This window comes from Podarcis melisellensis (genome assembly GCF_964234715.1).
Source record: "Podarcis melisellensis genome assembly, chromosome: 1".
Taxonomy (NCBI): domain Eukaryota; kingdom Metazoa; phylum Chordata; class Lepidosauria; order Squamata; family Lacertidae; genus Podarcis; species Podarcis melisellensis.
In genome coordinates, this window is record NC_138528.1 from 20,671,616 (window position 1) to 20,694,262 (window position 22,647).

At 46.4% G+C, this 22,647-nt stretch overlaps 1 protein-coding gene across 1 annotated transcript in view; it reads right to left on the bottom strand.

Moving 5' to 3' along the window:
- The window catches only part of LOC309371121 (kallistatin-like), a 38,056-nt gene extending 15,807 nt beyond the window's left edge, over positions 1 to 22,249 (bottom strand). The window contains exons 1-2 of the mRNA XM_081913755.1: positions 22,137 to 22,249; positions 15,409 to 15,537 (exon numbers count right to left, since the gene is read on the bottom strand). Coding sequence (XP_081769881.1) covers positions 15,409 to 15,517 — 109 coding nt within the window. The 5' untranslated portion in view covers positions 15,518 to 15,537; positions 22,137 to 22,249. The remainder of the gene's footprint in view (positions 1 to 15,408; positions 15,538 to 22,136) is intronic.
- Positions 22,250 to 22,647: the final 398 nt, after the last annotated feature.

Genomic DNA, 22,647 nt, shown 5'->3' on the forward strand with positions numbered 1-22,647 from the left:
TGCCCACTGTTGGGAGGGGGGAGATTCTACGTCATGTCCGAGAGTCTCCAGCCTTTGTTCTTTTTCTCTACTTTCGCTTTTGAGGAGAGAGGACGTGTTTTCACGATGCTGTTCGCTGTGATAGATAATGGATAGTCTGCTGTAAATAAACTGCTTCTAGCTGCTAATATCCTGAGTGGACCTTATTTTAGCACACTGAAGAAAGCAAGGGACTTATGCAGCTTTCTCTTGCTGCTGCGTAAACTCTGCGTTTTTGCTCAGAGCCTTTGGAATGTGGCCTTTGAAGTCCAGCGTATCTGCACAGCCGAAGCGGGCTGGATGCCAGGATTTATCTGAGCAATAAATCTACTATTTGACAGGTTATGGACGGTAATTGCAATTAGAGGAAGCTACTTTGATGTCCGGTGGAGAGCCTGTTTGAAATGCTGTGTGCTTACAAAGGCTGTAAAAGGTGAGACGCTGCTGTTTTTCCTGCTCTGCCTGGGAGAAAGCAGGGAGGCTAGCTGCAAGCTGTGTGCTGCAAAGGGACGCCAGAAGCCTATCCTCGGAGCCGGTTTAGTACACGTGAGTACCCCACAGCCCCAAGGGGGGACCGGGGGAGGAGATGGCAGAACTCCAGGAGAGTTTCAACGTCCCCTTTGAGAGATTAAATCAGCAAAATTGGGAGGACTGGTCAAGAAGAGCACGGACGTGGCTCACAGGGAAAGGCCTGTGGGGCTGTGTTCAACGTGAACCTACCCCAGCAGCTGCTGGTGCTGATGAGGCAGCCAGAGTGCAGGCAGCTACAGCACAGAGAAGGGACCAGAGGACTTATGGGCTTTTAATCCTTGCCCTGGATTCATCCCAGCTCCCTCATGTTGATGGTTTGACCACTGCGAAAGCCGTCTGGGACACTTTGGAGCGTGCTCACCAGAGAACGACGGCTGGGGCCAAAATCCATACTACCAGGAGCCTTTTTGAGTTGAAGCTTCAGCCGGGGGGGTCAATGCAGGAGCATATAACCCAGATGCTGGCAACGTTCAACAGGCTCCGGCAGCTACGGGTCCCTCTCTCTGAGGAGCTCAAAGTGTACATTCTTTTGAGCTCATTGGACAGGATCTATGAGACGTTGTGTTTGACCTTGGAAGCGATGCCGGCCGACCAATTAAATCTTGATTACGTGGCAGGACGCCTCTGCGACGAAGAATCCCGCAGACAGAGAGCCGGGGGGAAAGCTCCAGGCCCAGGCTGTGCTCCCAGGAGTGGGGGTGCAGGGAATGCAGGAAGAGCCGGAGGGGAGACTGTGAGAGCTTTTGCTTCCCATCGCTGTTATCGCTGTGGCTCCCCCTCCCATCTGGTGAGAGACTGTCCAGTCGAGGCACAGGAACAGCCGAAGGCCGTCTCCTGTAGCAACCAGATAAAGAGCTCTTCTTCAAAGCGTGGGAAAGGCAAGCCGAAGGCAGCTGGCAGAGACACTGAATGTAAACATTTGGCAGCCTCTATGGCTGCAGTCAAGAGCTGTCAACAGGATGCTGTGCTGGCTTTTGTTATAGACAGTGGAGCGTCTCATCACTTAGTGCCATCTGCAGGATTCCTGGAGAACTGCACCTCTGTAACTTCTGGAAAGACTGTGTGTTTAGCAGATGGGACTAAACATGCACTCACGCAGACTGGCTCACTGTTTTGTTCTTTCTTACAGGATTCGATCCAGGCTTTTGTTGTTCCAGGACTGTCTTGTGCGTTGCTGTCTGTCAGCGCCCTTCTTGCTGAAAACTACAAAGTGTGTTTTGAGAACAATAAGTGTTCTATTTCTAAGAACGGACAGCACCTAGTCAGTGTTGAATGTAAAGACAGGTTGTTTGTGATAAATGCTTCTTTTGCAGGTACAGGTGACCCGGAGGTGGCTCAAGCACAGTGTGCCAATGTTCCAGTTCATGATGCGTGTGCTCACTTATGGCACCGACGCATGGCTCACGTGTCCTGGGGGTCAGTGAAAAAGATCCCAGAGTGTACGCAAGGGTGCAAAATGAAACCTTGTGCTAAGTTTCTAGATTGCAGAGCGTGCAAGTCTGCAAAGGTAAAAACGTGCACATACCCAAGGTCTGAGAGGGTGACCACTAGGGCTTTTCAATTAATTAATGCAGATTTGTCAGGTCCCATGTCTGTGACCAGTATGGGTGGAGCCAAATTTGCGCTGGTTCTGATTGATGACCATACTCGGAATTCTTGGACCTTCACGATCCGACACAAAAGTGAGGCTGGACCACTAATCAAAGACTGGATTGCGGCTGTGGAACTGCAGTTTTCCACATGGGTGCATAGCTTTCAGAGCGATCGCGGTGGGGAGTTCACCGGGTCTGCACTGCAAAGTTTCTTCCGCAAAAAGGGGATTCAACACAGATTGTCCTCTCCGCACTCTCCCCAACAGAATGGGATTGCGGAAAGACGGAACAGGACTCTAGGGGAGATGTCCGCAGCTCTTTTGTTTGATGCCGGACTCCCACAGCGCTTTTGGGGGGAGGCTTGGCGAACGGCCAACTTTATTCTGAACAGGTCGTTCAATTCAGTGGTAGGTGACACCCCGTACTTATTGTTGCACCGAAAGAAACCGAAAGTGCACTACTTTCACGTTTTTGGCTGTGAGGCTTGGGTCCTCATACCAAAGGCCAAACTCAAGAAAGGTGAACCCTGGTCCCAAAAGATGATTTTCTGTGGGTATGAGCCAGGGACCAAGGGGTGGAGGTTTGCTTATCTGTCAGGGAATCAGTCCAGGATTCTGCTCAGCAACAGTGCTGAATTCTGTGAGCAGAGTGGTTGGGCTAGGATACATGGGAACCCTGACATCCTGTCAGAGAGTCTGTTTGACTCTGCCGATGAAGGTGAGGAAGAGGTTGAACCTGCAACTGAGGCTCAGAGGTCAGACCCAGTGTAGGCAGAGGGGAGAACTTCTCCCAAAGCTGTGAAGATTGAGCAACGCAGTGCTCCATCTTCCCCCACAGGTTCGGCTGAGAAGTCCAGAAGGCGCAGTAAGTCAGAGGGGGAGCTCTCTGATGCCAAGGACGTTCTGGCTGGCCCCAGTGGGTCAGAGGGGGTTCCTGAAGTGGTCCTGCGCCGTTCAGCTCGGACGACCAAGGGGAAACCTCCTGAAAGGTTTGCTGTTACTAGCGTGTGGGTCGGAATGGCACAGTGTGAACCCGAGAGTTTTGAAGATGTTCAGAAACTGCCTCAGGAAGAAGCCAGGAAATGGCATGAGGCGATGCAGAAGGAGATGAACTCAATGGAGTCTCTAGGTGTGTTCTCCCTCACGAAGTTGCCGATGGGCGAAAAAGCCGTGGGTAGCCGCTGGGTTTACCGTCTTAAGCCCACAGCGACAGGAGAACCGCAGTATAAGGCCAGATTAGTGGCGAGAGGATTCACGCAGCGCAGGGGGTTGCATTATACGGAAACTTATGCTCCCACCTGTAGGAGTGAATCTCTACGTTTGCTTTTGGCCATAGCTGCACAAAGAGGGTTGCTGGTGCATCATTTTGATGTGGACGTTGCTTACTTGAACTCAGACCTCCAGGAGGATTTGTACATGCTTCCTCCTCCAGGGTTTGAGGGCAATGAGCGAGGTACTGTGTGGAAACTTCACAAGTCAATTTACAGCCTGAAGCAGTCGGCCAGGAATTGGAACTTGTGCCTGAACGAAGCTTTGGAGAATCTAGGTTTCAGGAAGAGTCTTGCTGACAGTTGCTTGTTCCTTAGAGGATCAGGAGACTCACGGGAACTGGTGTTATTTTTTGTTGATGACATCATCCATATTGGAAAGGCAGACAAGCAGGTGCAGAAGTTTGCCAAAGAGCTTGGGAAGCGGTTTCAGCTTAAGAACCTGGGTGCAGTAAAGATCTACCTAGGCGTGCAGATAGCGAGAACTGAGGATGGTAGCTTCTTGCTCAGTCAGAAAGGCAAGATTGAACAGTTGCTTGAGAAGTTCAGAATGTCCGATTGTGCAGGAGTTCGAACACCCATGGAGACGAACTTCGTGAAAGATAGCCAGCAAGCAGAAAGTGCCGAGTTTGAGAATGCTGAGCTCTTTCAGTCAGCTCTAGGTAGTCTGTTGTATCTGTCCCAATGGAGCAGACCAGACATTGCCTTTGCTACCAACCTGCTAAGTAGGGAAGCATCAAAGCCCAGTGTGAGTGCTTGGCACGGTATCAAGCGGGTACTGCGCTACCTGCAGCATACCAAAGACGCCAGGATTTATCTGAGCAATAAATCTACTATTTGACAGTGGTTTGCCGGCTGAGTTTATGTTGACAGAGACCACATCCTGCAAGGACTCAATGAGATTTTTGTAAGCCGTCAGGGAGGAATCTATTGATAAATTGTTTATTATAATTGATCTTAACTTAATTGCAGTTTGTGAATTCAATCTATTCTCAACTGCAATTGCTGTCTCAGGTGTCCTTTATTTTTTCCTACGTAATGCTGGATCATTTGCTTTATCTATTTCCTCATGTTCTTTGTAAGAGAGCTGAATTGAATTTTGGCCAGTAGTGGAGACAATTAGAGGTGGGTGGTCGCTTTCGGTCCTATTATCAATGTTGAATTTTTTAATTGACTCAAAGGCCTCCCTGTTAGTGAGGCAGTAGTCTACTATGCTGGCTCCATTTGTATTTATGAATGTGTACACGCCTTCTCTGTCCCCGGGGAGCGCCCCATTAGCAATGATAAGGTCAAGACTTATTTGTAAAAAAGCCAGGAAGAAGCCAGCATAGTTGAAATGACAATCTTTTGAATGTCTACGAGGAGGTGGGTTTAAAAAGAGGGTGCTATTTTCCTTTAGATCTCTTAATATTGGGAAGTTTATTTCCAAGCTATCATCATTTGAGCCTATTCTTTCATTCCATAGTTTTATCCAATCATCCAATTGTATATTATATCCAAAATCCCTGGCCCAATGTACCATCACCGATTTAACTTCTTCATCTTTTGTATACCATTCCAACAACAATTTATACATTCTTGATAAAATTCTATAGTCGTTACTTAGTATTTCTGTTTGAAATTTTGAATCCTTTTCCACATAACCGCACTGAGTAAAAGCTAATAAAAGACTGATAAAAATAATAAAAACTGCATCAACTGATGCGGAGCTCAAGTCAATGCTACCACTAACAACGCCATCTTGACCTTCCACCACCTCTGTTGGATACCAATAGTCCCAAGTCTATAGCGTACTGTCCCCTCTAGTGAGGATAAAATTGGGGGTGTCAATGGGTTCTCCTGGCAGTCTCATACCCCCAATTGTCCCATTTTAAGTGGGACATCATGGATCACAGAAGCCAATCCTGGATTCTGTTTGGATCCTGGAATGTCCCATTTAAGAGGGGCACTCTGGCACAAATCAACAGGGCCAACCCTGCTGTTGCTAAAGGTCCTGAAGGCAGGCCAAGGAGGAAGGGGGAGGAAGGAAAAGGAGGGAACACCTGCCTGTAGTAAAAAAAAAAAACCCAACTTCCAGGGCTTAAGGGAAGGTCTTGGTTTTGGGGAGAAGTATCTCCCTCTGTGTGTGAGAGAGACAGGTTTAGTTCTCTGTGTTACCATAAAGCAGCAATGCTGCAGCAAGCAAAGGCTATAGCAGCCAAGTCAGCTGCTTGTGGCTGCAAAGCCAAACAGGATGTTTGTGACTGTTGCCATGTAAACAAAGGGGCAGTCCATTCTCCTTATTGAGCACCGGATGTGAGCTCAGTGTGTGTCATATGACCTGTACAGGATGTACATGGGTGGAGTGAGAATCTTGTTATTCTAAAGCAGCAATGCTGCAGCAAGCAAAGGCTCTAGCAGCTCAGTCAGCTGCTTGTGGCTGCAAAGCCAAACAGGATGTTTGTGACTGTTGCCATGGAAACAAAGGGGCAGTCCATTCTTATTGAGCACAGGATGTGAGCTCAGTGTGGGTCATATGACCTGTACAGGATGTACATGGGTGGAGTTTGGAGTTTCTCTCTGTTTGTTGAAGAGAGCAGACATCTTTTACCGTATGACTACTAAAGACAGAAATAAAGACATGTAGATACATTTCTGTCTGTGTCTGATTCCCCTCCCTGGGGAGCAGGGAGGAGGAGAAGCAGATGGTGTGTTTTTCTCACAGCCTGAGGAAAATCGCCGGAACAGACCTCGTGTGTTTTTCCTGCCGGGAGTCGCCGGAGTGAGGTCAAAGGAATTCAGCCGGTGCCTGGACAGATAGGCACACACCTCTGACCGAGCAGAATTCCAACAAATCTCTCTGTTGTTCAAAGAGAGCAGACATCTTTATCTGTATGGCTGCGAGAGACAGAAATAAAGACATGTAAATACGCTTCTGTCTGTCTGATTCCCCTCCCTGGGGATAAGCAGGGAGGAGGAGAAGCAGTGGTGTGTTTTTCTCACAGCCTGGGAAAAATCGCCGGAACGGACCTCGTCTGTTATCCTGCCGGGAGTCGTAGGAGGGAGGTCAGAAAGGAATTCAGCCGGTGCCTGGAAGACTGGCACATCCCTCTGACCGAGGCAGAATTCCAACACTCTGGTGGGAGAGAGAAGCCAGACTGTCCACTGCACTGATCAATCTCCCCATTCCTAGGGAGCTAAACTATCCTAAATCCCATTATCACTTTTGAATGCCGGGAAGACCATGGCAGTGATCTGCCCTCTTTGAAGATAGTCCCAGGAAATACTGGGTTTGCCTCTAGATTACACCACCAGCTTGCTTCCAGGCTTGCTTATAAGAAGATTTTCTTTTAATGTGAAGAGTGTCTGGTTCACAAAAAAGCATCCAATGTCAGGGGCTGGTCTGAATCAGATGCCAGAGATTGGTCTGACTCTGAAGATGGGGGAGTGCAGTTGCAGACAGTTCAGCTCAGCCTGTAACAGGGAAAGAAGGGGAGGATTCATCCCCATCTTCCTTCAACATTCCCAGAAGCAGATTTAGAGGCTGCACAGTTGGGGGAAGAGTTAGACAGCTTTGATATGGTAGCTAAGCAACCAGGAGGGAGGGAGTGTTTGGGAGATTCTTCAATCGAACGTGGAGGTGAATTCCCTCCCTCCCCCGAACTCAGAGGACTGAAAAGGTTAATGAACAATGGAAGCACAGGGGTGGGGAGCAGACCTTTGGTGCACTTCTTGCTGTGGAAGGGGAGGGGATTCAGAGTGAGCAACTGACATTCTGATAGAAGATGGCCCAGGGCTGCTCTCGGTAGTTGTTGTTGTAAGCCTGCCTGAGGCTCTTTAATCCTTATTGGAAGCTCCCAGAGAGAGGGGAAACTCCGATGCCTGCCTGCGTATCTGACATCCAATAGCGATAAGAGTGAAAATGTTTATGACACTTTAAATGGGAAGGATGGCAACTAGGCAATGAAACTGCAGGGGCATTTAACAGCAATCCAAGGAAGCCAAAGCACTGTAGGATAAAATGCATGTGCCTAAGACATATAACAAGAGACACAATATACAGATATTTGTTTGAGAAAACCAGGCTGGGTCTTGGTAATCACAGCATTCTTTTCTAAGTGCTCACAGGCAGATTGTTAAATTATCTATTCTAGGACCTTGAAGTCAAGGTCACTGCCAATGTCTTCTCCCCCTCCCTTTTTGAAGATGGGGAAAACATTTGCCCTCCTCCAGACTGCAAAGACCTCACCTGTTCTCCAAGAATTCTCCAAGATTATAGACAGAGGCTCTTGGATATAGCTCATCAGGCCCTGCAGATTTGAATTCATTTGAATTTCCTTTACCATCTTTTTCCCCTATCTTAGACTGCAGCTCCCTCTATGGATTATTATTTTTCCCCTGTTATCACCAGGTTGGGCACTGCTTTTCTTTTCAGTGAAGACAGAGGCCAAGTATGTGTTGAGCAGTTCTGCCTTCACCCTAACACTGAATATAATTTCTCCGTGTTCTCCACACTGAGGACCTGCTAATTGCTTGTTCTTCCTCTTGCTTTGGGCATAGTCAAATAAACCTTTTTATTATTTGTAACCTCTCCTGAAAGCCTCAGCTTATTCTGACCTTCTCCCTGCAACTGTTGGCTACTTGTGGATACTACACCTGCATGAGAGATAATAATAAAATACTGTTAACCTGATCTTTCAAATGGCACAGGGGTCTACACCCCCCAAATGATCATGGAGTGAACGCTAGAGAGCACACATGAAATAAACAGCATATTTTTTAACATTGTGAGAAAAGAAAGAAAAACGCCAAGTGATTTTGCAGACAATTCAATCAGTGTTTTATTTGTTCAATTTGGGAACATGTGACAGTAATCACTCTGATACCTAAAAGCATCTTATCAATCATGCTTCATATTGGAAACTCCATGTTTTCTGTGCTGCAACACAAGTTGAGAAATCATGCCTCAGTAGGATGCATGACTTTTCCCATGAAGTATCCTCATGAAGAATCACCAACAAAAAGGGGCGACTGTAAGCAAATACACGAGGAACGGAGGTAGGAACAATTTCAGTGGCAGTAGTAGCTGCAGCTTCATTGACATTCTCGTAGACATTTACATAAGCTTTGTGAATAGCCTGCAAAGAAATACAACAAAAATTAGTGCAAGATTGTGTCTGACTCAGGGTTTTATCATGAGAAAATCTAGGCCTTCAAAACAAATAAATCCACTAAATGTCTTAAGAAACAACATCATGTGGTCGTTTCTCACACTGATTACCTATTGATCTGGTTCATCTAACCAGTTCTAAGCATCATATTTTTGTATCAATCAGCCTCAAGGAACTGATGGAATTTTCTGAAAATCTTGATGTCAATCTTCTCCATAATTACTTTTTCATAGTTCTTGTCTCTCTCCCTTACTGTTGATGAGAAGCAAGATCCCCATTCCAGGCTGATTATGCTATAAATACGAACATTTCTTTCATATATACATCATATATAATATTATCATATTGTTGTTGTTGTTGTTGTTTAGTCGTTTAGTCGTGTCCGACTCTTCGTGACCCCATGGACCAGAGCACGCCAGGCACTTCTGTCTTCCACTGCCTCCCGCAGTTTGGTCAAACTCATGCCGGTAGCTTCGAGAACACTGTCCAACCATCTCATTCTCTGTCGTCCCCTTCTCCTTGTGCCTTCCATCTTTCCCAACATCAGGGTCTTTTCCAAGGAGTCTTCTCTTCTCGTGAGGTGGCCAAAGTATTGGAACCTCAGCTTCATGATCTGTCCCTCCAGTGAGCACTCAGGGCTGATTTCCTTAAGAATGGATAGGTTTGATCTTCTTGCAGTCCATGGGACTCTCAAGAGTCTCCTCCAACACCATAATTCAAAAGCATCAATTCTTCAGCCTTCTTTATAGTCCAGCTTTCACTTCCATACATCACTACTGGGAAAACCATAGCTTTTACTATACGGACCTTTGTTGGCAAGGTGATGTCTCTACTTTTTAAGATGCTGTCTAGGTTTGTCATTGCTTTTCTCCCAAGAAGCAGGCGTCTTTTAATTTCGTGGCTGCTGTCACCATCTGCAGTGATCATGGAGCCCACGAAAGTAAAATCTCTCACTGCCTCCATTTCTTCCCCTTTTATTTGCCAGGAGGTGATGGGACCAGTGGCCATGATCTTCATTTTTTTGATGTTGAGCTTCAGACCATATTTTGCACTCTCCTCTTTCACCCTCATTAAAGGGTTCTTTAGTACCTCCTCAGTTTCTGCATATCAAGGTTGTGTCATCTGCATATCTGAGGTTGTTGATATTTCTTCCGGCAATCTTAATTCTGGCTAGGGATTCATCCAGCCCAGCCTTTCGCATGATGAATTCTGCATCGAAGTTAAATAAGCAGGGAGACAATATACAGCCTTGTCGTACTCCTTTCCCAATTTTGAACCAATCAGTTGTTCCATATCCAGTTCTAACTGTAGCTTCTTGTCCCACATAGAGATTTCTCAGGAGACAGATGAGGTGATCAGGCACTCCCATTTCTTTAAGAACCTGCCATAGTTTGCTGTGGTCAACACAGTCAAAGGCATATTACTCTTATAATATTATAAACACTGTGAGGAGAATCAGAACTTACAGGGTTAAATAGTTCTGAGTGACGTCTCACATTCTGAGGCATGGCTATATTCACATAGGGGAGTGTTTCTCTGTGTGTGTGTTTTCCTTTCGCTTTTGCGGAGAAGCGGAGAGAATGCCAGCCAATTCGCCGGGCTGAATTTATGATGTTATTCTACTCATTAAAAGCTATTGGAGATAAGAGAAAAGCCTGCTTTGCAGTCTGAGTCATTCCCACACAAGCAACAGTTTTTCACCGCTGTGTAAACTCTGCTAAGAGGGTCAAAGAGGCTGGAGGAGGTTTTTACCGGCAAGGACAGCAGTGGCGCAGCTAAGAAGAGTGCCAGACGCCATCTTCGCCCCATAGGTTATGGAAGTCAGCCAAGCTTTTGAAGCTGTTGCTGCGTTGTGCCTGCATGTGGGAGAAGCCAGCTGAGGAGAAGCTGGAGCCAGTTGGAGCTGTGCCTAACGTTTTGAGGCAAGGAGGAGCTCGCTGGGAGGATCTAATCTGCTGAACCGGGTGGGAGGAGCTGCTGCTGTTACGTGAGTACGCTGAGCCCCGGGGGAGAAGATGGCAGACAGCCAGGATTCATACTCCGTACCCTTTGAAAAATTAAATGGGAGAAATTGGCAGGAATGGAGCAGGAAGCTGAAGGCCTGGCTGGTAGCCAAGGGTCTGTGGGAGGCAGTACTAGGGCCTCCACAGCAAGCAGCAGCAGGTGCTTCAGCGGCAGATATTGCAACTGCCCATGCTTTGCAGAGAAAAAATCAGAAAGCCCTGGGAGCTATTGTGCTCAGTTTGGAAGGCTCACAGCTACCTTTGGTAGAGGGGCTGGAGACTGCTCATGAGGCCTACCAGGCACTAGAGAGAGTGCACCACAGGACCACAGCTGGGGCAAAAGTCCACACTACCAGACACTTGTTTGAGATGAGGCTGCGTCCTGGGGATAGCATCAGACTGCATGTGACTGAGTTGCTTTCTGTTTTCAACCAGCTGAGACTGTTGCAAGTCAACTTTTCTGAGGAACTGAAAGTTTATATTTTGCTCAGCTCTTTGGCCAAAAGTTATGACAATTTGTGTCTAACTTTGGAATCGATGAATCCAAACGTTCTTACGCTGTCGTATGTGACAGGTCGTTTGTGTGACAAACAGGAACGCCGCCAAAGAGAGGGCCGAGCTGGCACAGGGAGCCCATCCAGTTGCAGAGGGGGGGCCAGGCCAGCAGAAGGTACAGTTCAGGCTTTTTCCACTCGTCGCTGCTTTATCTGCAATTCTGCTGACCATCTGCATCGTTCCTGCCCCCGGAGAGCCAGAGAGGCTGGGCAGGATGTCTCCAAGGTCTCTTCTCATGGCAGTCAGCCAGGTTTCCATGGCAGCCAGTCCAGGAAAGGAGGCCAGCGTGGGAATGCACAGGGAGGACGTGACACAGGAAGTGTGGAGGACAGTCCTTATCACCTAGCTGCTGCTATGGCAACGATAAAGGACAACTCCAGTGAGGAGAGAGTGCTGCGCTGGGTCATAGACTCAGGAGCGAGTCATCACCTAATGCCAATGCCACCTAGTGTTGAAATGTGGAACTGCAGGGCCGTTTCAACTGGGAAAACAGTTGAATTTGCTGATGGGTCACAGAGACATTTAACCACTGTTGGAAATGTGTTTGTTTCTTTTTTGCAGGCGGAGCTGGAGGTTTACGTTGTGCCTGAGATGAAACATTGTCTTTTATCTGTATCTTCTCTTTTGCAGGAAGGGTACAAGGTTTGCTTTGAAAACAATGTCTGTTCTATTTCCAGGGGTGGGAGGCAACTGGTCAGTGTTGCATGTCAGAACAACCTCTTTGTTTTGGAGACACCTCTGGAGGGAAAGGGGGACGCTGAGGAGGCACAGGCGAAGTGTGCAAACGTTCCACCTCATGATTCATGTGCCCATTTGTGGCACAAAAGAATGTCACATGGCTCTTGGGAAGATATCCAGAAGTTGCCAGAGTGCACTGTGGGGGCAGGATAAAAGCATGTGACCGATCCCTAGATTGCAGGGCATGCAGAAGGGCAAAGGTAAAAGGGTGCAGTTATCCCAGGTTGGAGAGGGTAACCACAAAGCCTTTTGAGCTTGTGCACACAGACCTTTTTGGGCCCATGCCAGAGAGTCTGGGTGGGGCCAGATTTGCGCTGACGCTGACAGATGATTTTACCCAGAACGCCTGGGTCTTCTCACTGAGACGGAAAAGCGAGGCAGCGCAACTGATCAAAGATTGGGTTGTTGCAGTGGAACTACAGTTTTCCACCAAGGTGCAGGGGTTCAAGAGTGACCAAGGTGCAGAGTTCACTGAGTCTGCTCTGCAGAGTTTCTTCCGCCAGAAGAAAATACATCACTGGTTGATGGGTGCTAATTCTCCTCAGGGGATTGGTGTGGCGGAGCGCAGGAGCAAGGCACTAGCTCAAGCAGCTGACGCTTTACTGTTTGACTCTGGTTTGCCTCAAAGTTTTTGGGGGGAGGCAATAAAGACAGCCAATTTCACGATGAACAGGTCCTACAATTCAGTGGTAGGTGACACCCCGTTTTTCTTACTCCACGGAAAGAAGCCGAAGCTGCATTTCTTCCGTGTGTTTGGTTCACAAGCCTGGGTGCCTGTACCAAAGGCTCAACGAAAGAAGGGTGACCCGAGGTCCCAGAAAATGATCTTTTGTGGGTACGAGCCTGGGACAAAGGGGTGGAGGTTTGCATATCCAGATGGTGATCAGTCCAGAATTCTAGTCAGCAAAAATGCTGAGTTCTGTGAGCAGAATGGTTGGTCAAGGATCCATGCGAATCCTAACGTTCTCTCAGAATGTCTGTCTGATTCTGAGGAGGAGGGAGAGGAAGAAGCTGAACCTGTAGATGAGGACCAGGTCACTGACCAGGGTCAAGAACAGGATTGGGCATCTCCACAGGTTGTTAGAAGAGAGCCCAAGAGTGAGCCTTCGTCTCCCATTAGCAAAGTTCAGAAGGCCCGAAGAGGCACTAAGTCAGAGGGGGAGTCTTCTGGTACCAGTGAAACACTTGCTGGCCCCAGTGGGTCAGAGGAAGCACTTGAGATAGTGCTCAGACGTTCCGCACGCACCATGAAGGGGGTACCACCTGAGAGGTTTCAGGTCACCAGCGGGTGGGTTGGTTTCGCACAGTGCGAACCTGAAAGTTTTGAGGAGGTTCAACAGTTGCCTGAGACAAAAGCCGGGAAGGGGCAAGAGGCAATGGGAAAGGAGTTGAACTCAAAGGGGTCTGTAGATGTGTCCTCACAGTTTCCCTCAGGATGCGAGACGAGAGGGGGTGTGAGGAGAATCAGAACTTACAGGGTTAAATAGTTCAGAGTGACGTCTCACATTCTGAGGCGTGGCTATATTCACATAGGGGAGTGTTTCTCTGTGTGTGTTTTTTTCCTTTCGCTTTTGCGGAGAAGCAGAGAGAATGCCAGCCAATTCGCCGGGCTGAATTTACGATGTTATTCTACTCATTAAAAGCTATTGGAGATAAGAGAAAAGCCTGCTTTGCAGTCTGAGTCATTCCCACACAAGCAACAGTTTTTCACCGCTGTGTAAACTCTGCTAAGAGGGCCAAAGAGGCTGGAGGAGGTTTTTACCGGCAAGGACAGCAGTGGCGCAACTAAGAAGAGTGCCGGACGCTATCTTGGCCACATAAACACTAGGTAGCCAGCCCATAAACAGATAAATACAAAAAGTTTATATAACTGGATAAAAGACATATTTAGGAATATACTTTAAAATTATGCTGCAGTAATACACACAGCATATAATTAATCAGCACTATAGTATATTGTATTTGAAAATGGGGTTTCAGAGATTTTAGGTGGGGTTGAATGTTTTAAGTAGATTTTCAGTTTCATTGTTCTGTGTAGCACAATGACAATAAAGATATCGTATATATCGTACAAAAGAATTACAGTGCCTGAGCAGGTCAGACTAAAGCAGGTGTGTGATAAACGAGACTGTCTGCACAAAGCTTGCAAATATATCAGATTTCTCCTCCTTCTCCAATGCTAACTGCTGTCTTTGCAAAGCAACTGGTACCAAATCATCTGCTCTTGAAAATTCTGTGCCCCCCCCGATGTTTTTGGATCCCATCAGCCCCAGATAGCATGACCAAGGGAAGAGGGAGAGCTGGGGCTTAAGAGTCTCTCCATCAGTTCTGTCGGGAGACCAGCTCCATTGGGGCTCCCCCCTCAACTGTCACCAAGCACCACTCATGCCATTAGGCTATAGCAGAGGGAGACATGGTTTTTTGGTGCCTCTTAATCATCCGAGCTGGAATAGCAAATATTTAGGCTCCTCCCCTCCATGAGAGATGGGATTGTGGTTCAATGACCCCAAATTATGTTCATTTGAAGAGGGTACCTCTGGTGGAAAATGGAGGATGTAAGAAAATATAGATCAACCTGTAGAATTTTGAGAAGCCTACCTTGGAAATCTTCAGCTCACGCTTCCCAGGAATTTCAGAGAGGTCTGCTTGATCTATTCTATTCAGGAAGAATAAATAATGCTGAAACGTTGCTCTTGTAAGGGAGCTTCACAACCTTGCAGGACAGGATCTTAACATGGTAAGTCTCAAACCAGCTGACTTTGTTCATCATAGGGACTTTCACCTTTGTTTCCTCATCCACATAGAAGTCTCCTTTATTATTACTGCATTATTATCAGGTTAATGAAATGTTTAAAAAGGATTGTAAAGAGTGCGGTTATGTGGAATAGGATTCAAAATTTCAAACAGAAATACTAAGTAACGACTATAAAATTTTATCAAAAATGTATAAATTGTTGCTGGAATTGTATACAAAAGATGAAGAAGTTAAATCAGTGATGGTACATTGGGCCAGGGATTTTGGACATAATATACAATTGGGTGATTGGATAAAACTATGGAATGAAAGATTAAGATTTACGGCATGTATTGCATTAAAGGAAAGTGTTATGAAAATGGTATATAGATGGTATAGTACACCAGTAAAACTTACAAAAATGTATAAAGCATGTAATAAGTGTTGGAAGTGTAAAGAAAAAGAAGGGACATTTTAGCATATGAGTAAGAAAAGTGATGAGTAAGAAAGTGAAAGGCTTCTGGGAAATGATTTATAATGAATTTAAAAAGAGGAATATTGCAAAAAAGGGAATAAGGCTGGGGAGGGTATATTTTAAAGGCAATATTAAAATTAGAAAATGTGTAAACAAATAAATAAAACGGAAGATTGGCAGAGAAACTGAGGGAAGTAAAAAAAAAAAGATTATGTGATAAATTCGTATAAATTTGTATTTGAAAATGAATAAAATAATTTAAAAAACGAGAAAATGTTCTTCTCACCTCCGAACGAAGGTTGTAGTAGAAATGGACTATCTTCACAGAAGGCAAATCTCTGTCACCTTCAGCAAGAGGAGAATTGCCATGGTCCTCCTTGTGGTCAAGAGTATGGTGACAGTGGGCAAAAGCACAGAGCCCAGCCAGAAGCAAAGACAGGTAGATGTGAGGCATTGTGTTCCTCTGGAAGTTCTCTGGGGGGGGGGGGAATCACATTTACAAATTATCATTACAACTATACAATGAAGGATGTTGGCATTGTGTTTAGGTCTATTTTATATTGACATGGCAGACAATCTTTATTTGTTGCTTTTGTGCTTTCCAGTCTCTTAAGCTTCTCTGGTACTGTTGTGCGGAGGACTCTGGCTTGCATTTCAGCTATTGTCTGGCATTCTGGAAGAAAATTTTTAAAAACCCACTTTTCCCCCTTTGGGCAGAATATTAGGGACAAAGTGATCTTTGTTAAAACCCATGTTTTTGTTTTTGTTTTTTAAAAAGAAACAAACATGCCAGCACTCATCCTGAAGAATCATCATGAAGTTGCTATAGGAAGTTCCAAACTTTTAACAATTTAAAAAAGTTGGACACTCCTCCAACTGTCACTTCCTTATTGAGAATGCCTGCCGGAAGGAGAAAACGAGGTGCAAAGAGCCAGAAGACCATTATTGAGACTCACAATTCCTCTAAAACAAAGAATCAGCAGGGAGCCAACGCCATCTGCCCTGGCTCAGAAACAGAGCGGGTAGAGAAAACCGAGAAAACGGAGCAAATAGAACAAACAGTGAGTAACAACGTTGGGGGAACCTCACCCCCCCTTAAGGAGTATGTCAATGACCCGACCCCCCTCCTCCCAGAAAAAGCTAATCCGTCCAAGAGGGCAAGAGCAGGAGCAGGAAGGATTCCTCCCACTCCTAACGCTGACCCACCCATGCCTCTAGAACAAGATATCAGAGGAGCCTGCTTTCAACCCTACCAAGAGATTTGCATGTTGTCTGCAGAAACTATGGTTCTGGTTCTCCAAAGACTGGATGAAATCCTCACCAGAATAGTTAACATTGAGAAACAATTGGATACTAGTTCCTCCCCTTTAAATGCCCAAGGGCTTAAAAGGATGATAAGAAATGACTCTGTTAACAACTCACCAACTCAAACTATGGATGAAGTGAGGTCCTGTCAAGTCTTGCAAACGAACCAGATAATGCTTGAGATTCACCGATACACTCATAGGTGGATGAACCGCAGACAAATTACTATGTCCTTGTCTCAGCTCCTGAATTACCATTACCGAAATGTAGATCTAGAAAATTTCCACTTCCTGCCTACCTTGAGAAACATCATGCGCCTATTTATGACCTTTAGGTCATCAACCCTCCCATCTCGACTCATGGAGATAAAGGATACCCTATGGTGGTTCCATTCTCTCCGCCCAGTGAGGGTATTTAAGGATGAAACTAGGAGGCAATTGGTCCCTTGTATAGAGTCAAAGCTAATGTGGGTAAAGGAAACCAAGCTCAACACTAGAAATACAAATTGCCCGAAGGAAGAAAAGAACTCCGTAAGCCTAGAATTACAAGACCTGAAGAAGAGGCTAATGAGTATAAAGACTGAGATTTCTACCCAAAATATAAGGACAGTAGAGCCTAGAGCACAATATTTAAAGATGTCCAACAGCTCTTTATCCCATCAAAAGACATCAATGCAACTCCCTGTTCCCTTTTCAAACGACACCAAATTAGATGAGGAATTTGGCGCCTCCGACATTTCTATGGCAACAACACATAAAGAACTCTATGTTGCTGACAATCTGGAGATATCCAGCACCAAATCTACATCTGGACCTTTGCCTAATGTTCCAAAAACTTACCAGAATGATCAGCCTTCTCTACTGTACTCCTGGCAAGACAGGATGGACAGATCTTCTGAATTCGAATCTGGCTCTTTGTTGGCCAGTGATCCACATTTTATAACACATGCCTCATTAATACTTCCACAGCCATAGATAGAACCAACAATCCTCCAATTAACCCAGGAGGGAGAGGGGGATTGACAGTTAATGAAACACCATGGGACTGTCCCCCCCGCTTGGGGTGCGGTTGGTTGGGTTTTATCTTCTAGGGATACTTACCCTATCAGACCTCCACCTCTTTCCCATACCACTTTGACCCATGAGTCCTGGCCCAAGGATGACTTGTTATTGAGGGGATGTTACCCATCTATTGGGGAGGCTAGTATGGGATCTGGGATTTCCACAATTGAAGGGCTAGGGAGGAATGGTGGTGGGGCTAGATATCTCTATCGGCGAAGGGTTTCGAGATGCAGTGATCCTCGGACCCCTTCCAATCTACGCCCCATCCCAAGGGATGAGGGTAGGGAGAGCAAGGATTACACACCTCTGTCATTGGTGCTGTGCAATGGCAGGTCCATAGGCAACAAAACCGCCACCATGCGTGACTTTTTTGTCTCGCAGGGGATTGACCTGGCTTGCGTGACGGAGACCTGGGTACGGGAAGGCGAAGTAGTCTCCCTACATGAGATAAAAGCCCCAGGTTTCTCTGTCCTCCATCAATCGCGGACTGTGGGTCGGGGGGGGGGAGTAGCGTTGTTATTCCGGGAGGATTGCTCTTTCAGAGCTCTGCCATCACCGGCGATCTCCGGCATTGAATGTGTTGGTCTCGTGTGGGGCACCAAGGAGAGCTTGGCTGTCTGGCTGGTGTACCGACCACCCAGCACACCTGCAGCCACCCTGTCAGACCTGCTGGAGGTGGTGGCGGGCTGGGCCTTGGAGTTCCCAAACCTACTGGTTTTGGGAGACTTCAACGTCCATGCCGATGCCGTTCCCTCCTCACAGGCTCTGGACCTAGTGACTTCCATGGCAACACTAGGGCTCTCCCAGGTTGTTTTGGGCCCCACTCATCAAGCAGGCCACACGTTGGATCTGATCTTTGGGGCTGGCATAGATGTGATCATGCTCCCTGCTGTGGAAGTGCCATGGTCTGATCACTACGCTCTGAAAGCCAAGATAGACTTCCCGCTCCTCCCCAGCTCGGGTGGCGAACCCATTTGGGCTCGTCCACGAAAACTGATGGATCCTGATAGATTCCGACAAGCTTTGTGGAACCCTGCTCCTCCTGGCGACTCATTAGATGACCTTGTTGAGGACTGGAATAACCGGCTCTTGGCAGCCATTGATGAGATCGCGCCTAAGCGCCCTCTGCGACCCCGTCGAAACCGGGCCCCTTGGTTTACTGAGGAGCTCCGGAAAATGAAGCGGGATCTCAGACGGCTAGAGCGAGTATGGCGATGGACTCGTGACGGAGCCTCAAGAACATCTTATAGGACGCTTATGAAAGCCTATGAGATGGCTATGAAAGCTGCTAAGAAATCTTACTTTGCAGCTTCCATTGCATCCGCTAGCTCTCACCCGGCACAACTTTTTAAAATAATTAGGTCAATAACGTCCTTAGGAGGACAACCAAATTTAAGCACAAATTCGACCCACAGCTGTGAGGCATTCGCGAGTTTTTTTGCGGAGAAAGTCCTATTGCTCCGCCGTGACCTCCCTGCCAATTTAGATACAGTGACTAAACTGGAGGCCCCTCGACTGACTTCAGGTCCAGTGTTGGACCATTTCGATCGGATACTCCCTACTGATGTGGATAGATTCCTCCAAGTTGGTAGGCCCACCACCTGCCTCCTTGATCCGTGCCCGTCTTGGCTGTTTAGGGAGTGTCCAGATGTTGTGCGGACCCCCCTGGTTGAAATTATCAATTTGTCCCTTGACACGGGGACATTCCCAGGGGAATTGAAGGAAGCAGTGGTGTGTCCACTCTTAAAAAAAACTTCATTAGATCCCTTAGACCTATCCAATTACCGCCCAGTTTCAAATCTTCCATACCTGGGTAAGGTAATTGAGAGAGCGGTTGCTGAACAGCTTGGTAGGTTTCTGGAGGAAACATCGGCATTAGATCCATTTCAGTCTGGTTTCCGTCCTGGTTTTGGGACGGAGACGGCTCTGGTTGCCCTAACAGATGATCTCCGTAGACAACTGGATCAAGGCGGGTCAGGACTGCTGATCCTTTTAGATTTGTCAGCAGCCTTTGACATGGTCGATCATGATCTTCTGGACCACCACCTTGCAGATGTAGGGATACAGGGCATAGCCCGTAACTGGTTGTGCTCTTTTATCTCTGGTCGGGGACCGAGGGTGGCATTAGGGAGGGAAATGTCGTCACGCCACTCCTTGGTGTGTGGAGTGCCGCAGGGCGCAATTCTCTCCCCGGTGCTTTTTAACATCTTTATGCGCCCCCTTGCCCAGATTATCTGGAGCTTTGGGCTGGGCTGTCACCAATATGCTGATGACACTCAGCTCTATCTGCTGATGGATGGCCACACTGACTCGGCCCCGAACACACTGACCAGATGCTTGGAAGCTGTGGCTGGATGGTTTCGTGGGAGCCGATTGAAACTAAATCCTTCAAAGACAGAGGTCCTATGGCTAGGTCGGGATGGCATGGGGATGAGGGACCAACTCCCTTCTCTTGCGGGGGCCCAATTAGTGCCATTGCCTTCCGTTAAGAGTTTGGGTGTAATCCTTGATGCCTCCCTTTCCATGGAGGCGCAAGTTACAGCAACAGCCAAGGCGATATTTTTCCACCTTCGCCGCATCAAGCAGTTGGTCCCTTACCTTTCCTGCCATGACCTGGCCACAGTGATCCATACGACGGTCATCTCCAGGCTTGACTACTGTAATTCGCTCTATGCGGGGCTGCCCTTGAAGCTGTCCCAGAAACTCCAGCGGGTACAGAATGCTGCAGCGAGGCTCCTCACGGGGTCTCTGCCATGGGAGCATATTCACCCAGTGCTTTTCAAGCTGCACTGGCTCCCGGTGGAGTACAGGGTCAGATTTAAGGTGCTGCTTTTGACCTTTAAAGCCCTTCACGGCCTAGGAACCTTGTACCTACGGGACCGCCTCTCCTGGTATGCCCCACGGAGAGCCTCAAGGTCCATAAATAATAACACCCTAGTGGTCCCAGGCCCTAAAGAAGTTAGATTGGCTTCAACCAGAGCCAGGGCCTTTTCAACTCTGGCTCCGGCCTGGTGGAACGCTCTGCCTCATGAGACCAGGGCCCTGCAGGATCTGATTTCTTTCCGCAGGGCCTGTAAGACAGAGTTGTTCCGCCTGGCCTTTGGCTTGGAGCCAATTTGATTCTCTCTCTCTCTCTCTCTTTTTTCCTCTTTCTTTCTTTTCCTTCTCCTCCTGCGATGAGGCTACATTTTAATATTTTAATGTTCCATTATTTTAATGTTGTATTTTATTTTTGTTTTTAAGTTGTAATCATTCATCTTGTTTTTATTATTGCTTGTAAGCCGCTCTGAGCCCGGCCTTGGCTGGGGAGGGCGGGGTATAAATAAACAATTATTATTATTATTATTATTACAAAATAAATAAATTGTGCCAGTACTGTGTGCCCCCAGAAAAAGCACAGGTTAAAACTTTTGTCAATAACCCAAAATTGAATAAGGTAAAAGACAGCAAAATTTGCCTGATGCTATTTCTTTTTTCTTTTTTCATTTTATCTTTCATTTTAATTTTGCATTGTTACATTCAATTACACCTTTTATCATTCTTTACAATACATGCTATCAACATATATATTACTGTCTATTCGTTTTTCTGATTTATACCATTGTGACTTCGCTCCATCCATGCTCAGCTTTCAATATTATTCATTACAATAATATTGTGTTAAGGAAAATTATTTACATATTCCCCATTAGTCACTTTTCTTCTTTTAACCTTAACTTTACAAACTTCAGTCAATGCATACCAATACATTTGTTTTGAAACAATGTTTTGTCATGTATTCTTCCGCACATTCCCATTCTTTCTTTAATTTTTGATTTGATTGGAATCTTGTAGCTGCTGTCATTTTAGCCAGATCTATCAATTCACAAAGCTTGTTTTGCCACTCCACTACTGAGGGAATGGTGTCCCCTTTCCAGTTTTTGGCTAATGGTAGACTGGCAGCAGCTGTGGCACATAAAAACACATTTTTCCTGTCACCAGGGATGTCTTTTGAGACTAAGCCTAGTAGAAACGCTTCTGGCTTTTTCTCAAATGATGTTCTAAACATCTTTTTTAATTCTTCGTGAATGTTACTCCAGATTTTTTTTATTTTCCCACATCCCCACCATACATGATACATTGTTCCCTCCATCTCTTGACATCTCCGACACAAATTTGATTTTAGTTTGTATATTTTGGCTAGTCTGACGGAAGTCATGTACAGTGGTGCCTCGCAAGACGAAATTAATTTGTTCCGCGAGTTGCTTCGTCTTGCAATTTTTTCGTCTTGCGAAGCGTGGATTCCCTGGGTATTAACGGCTTTAAGAAAAAGGAAGCAAACCCGCAAGACGTTTTCGTCTTTCGAAGCAAGCCGATAGGGAAATTCATCTTGCGAAGCAACTCAAGAAACGGAAAACCCTTTCGTCTTGCACGTTTTTCGTCTAGCGAGGCATTCGTCTTGCGAGGTACCACTGTACCACCTACATGACATCAGTACGTGCCTGATGCTATTTCTAACCACCTGTTGCAACTCCCCATTTCTAAAGCCGCTTCTATTCTGCAGCCTCCTTTTCAACCCATTTTTCACCATCACCTCCTTTTTCATACCTGCTCCTCTTCTCTTCTCTCCTTTCCTGACATCTCCATTGGCACACAGACCACCCCCATGGTACCCTCCAAGCCACCCTCTTCTGTAGCAGCATCAGGAAAGGCATGCTTGATACTTACAGAATGTTCAGAGGTGTCTCTGGGAAGAAGCAGGGAAAACTCTTTCCAGTAAGTGGCTATTTATGTTGGGGCACTGTCTCCTTCATTAAACACAACTGACTAACCCCAGAACAACAAATATTGACTATGGCTTGCATTGCTGGATACCATCATCATCAATCTTTTTTATGGTCCAGAGACCCAACAAATCATTACCAAGCAATACACAATTCATACAGCCTACCTCCAGGTTAAACAAGCATTTTGTTCAGAATATGGGGATCGTTGGTTTTTGCAACCACCGATAAAAACTTTGCCACTGCTAATCTTCCAGCATTTGTCCTGTCTTCCGATAGGAACCTGACATAGTGAGCCTCTGATTTTCCCGGGAAAGGTACCAGCAATGGTAATAACAGTTCAGCCCTTGCTTGCTCATGTTTTGCACAGTGCAATAAAATATGTTGAGCACACAAGCAAAGTCTGTCCTGTTAGGGAACTCCTCTCAAGCTGCCATCCAACACTGCAGAAGGAA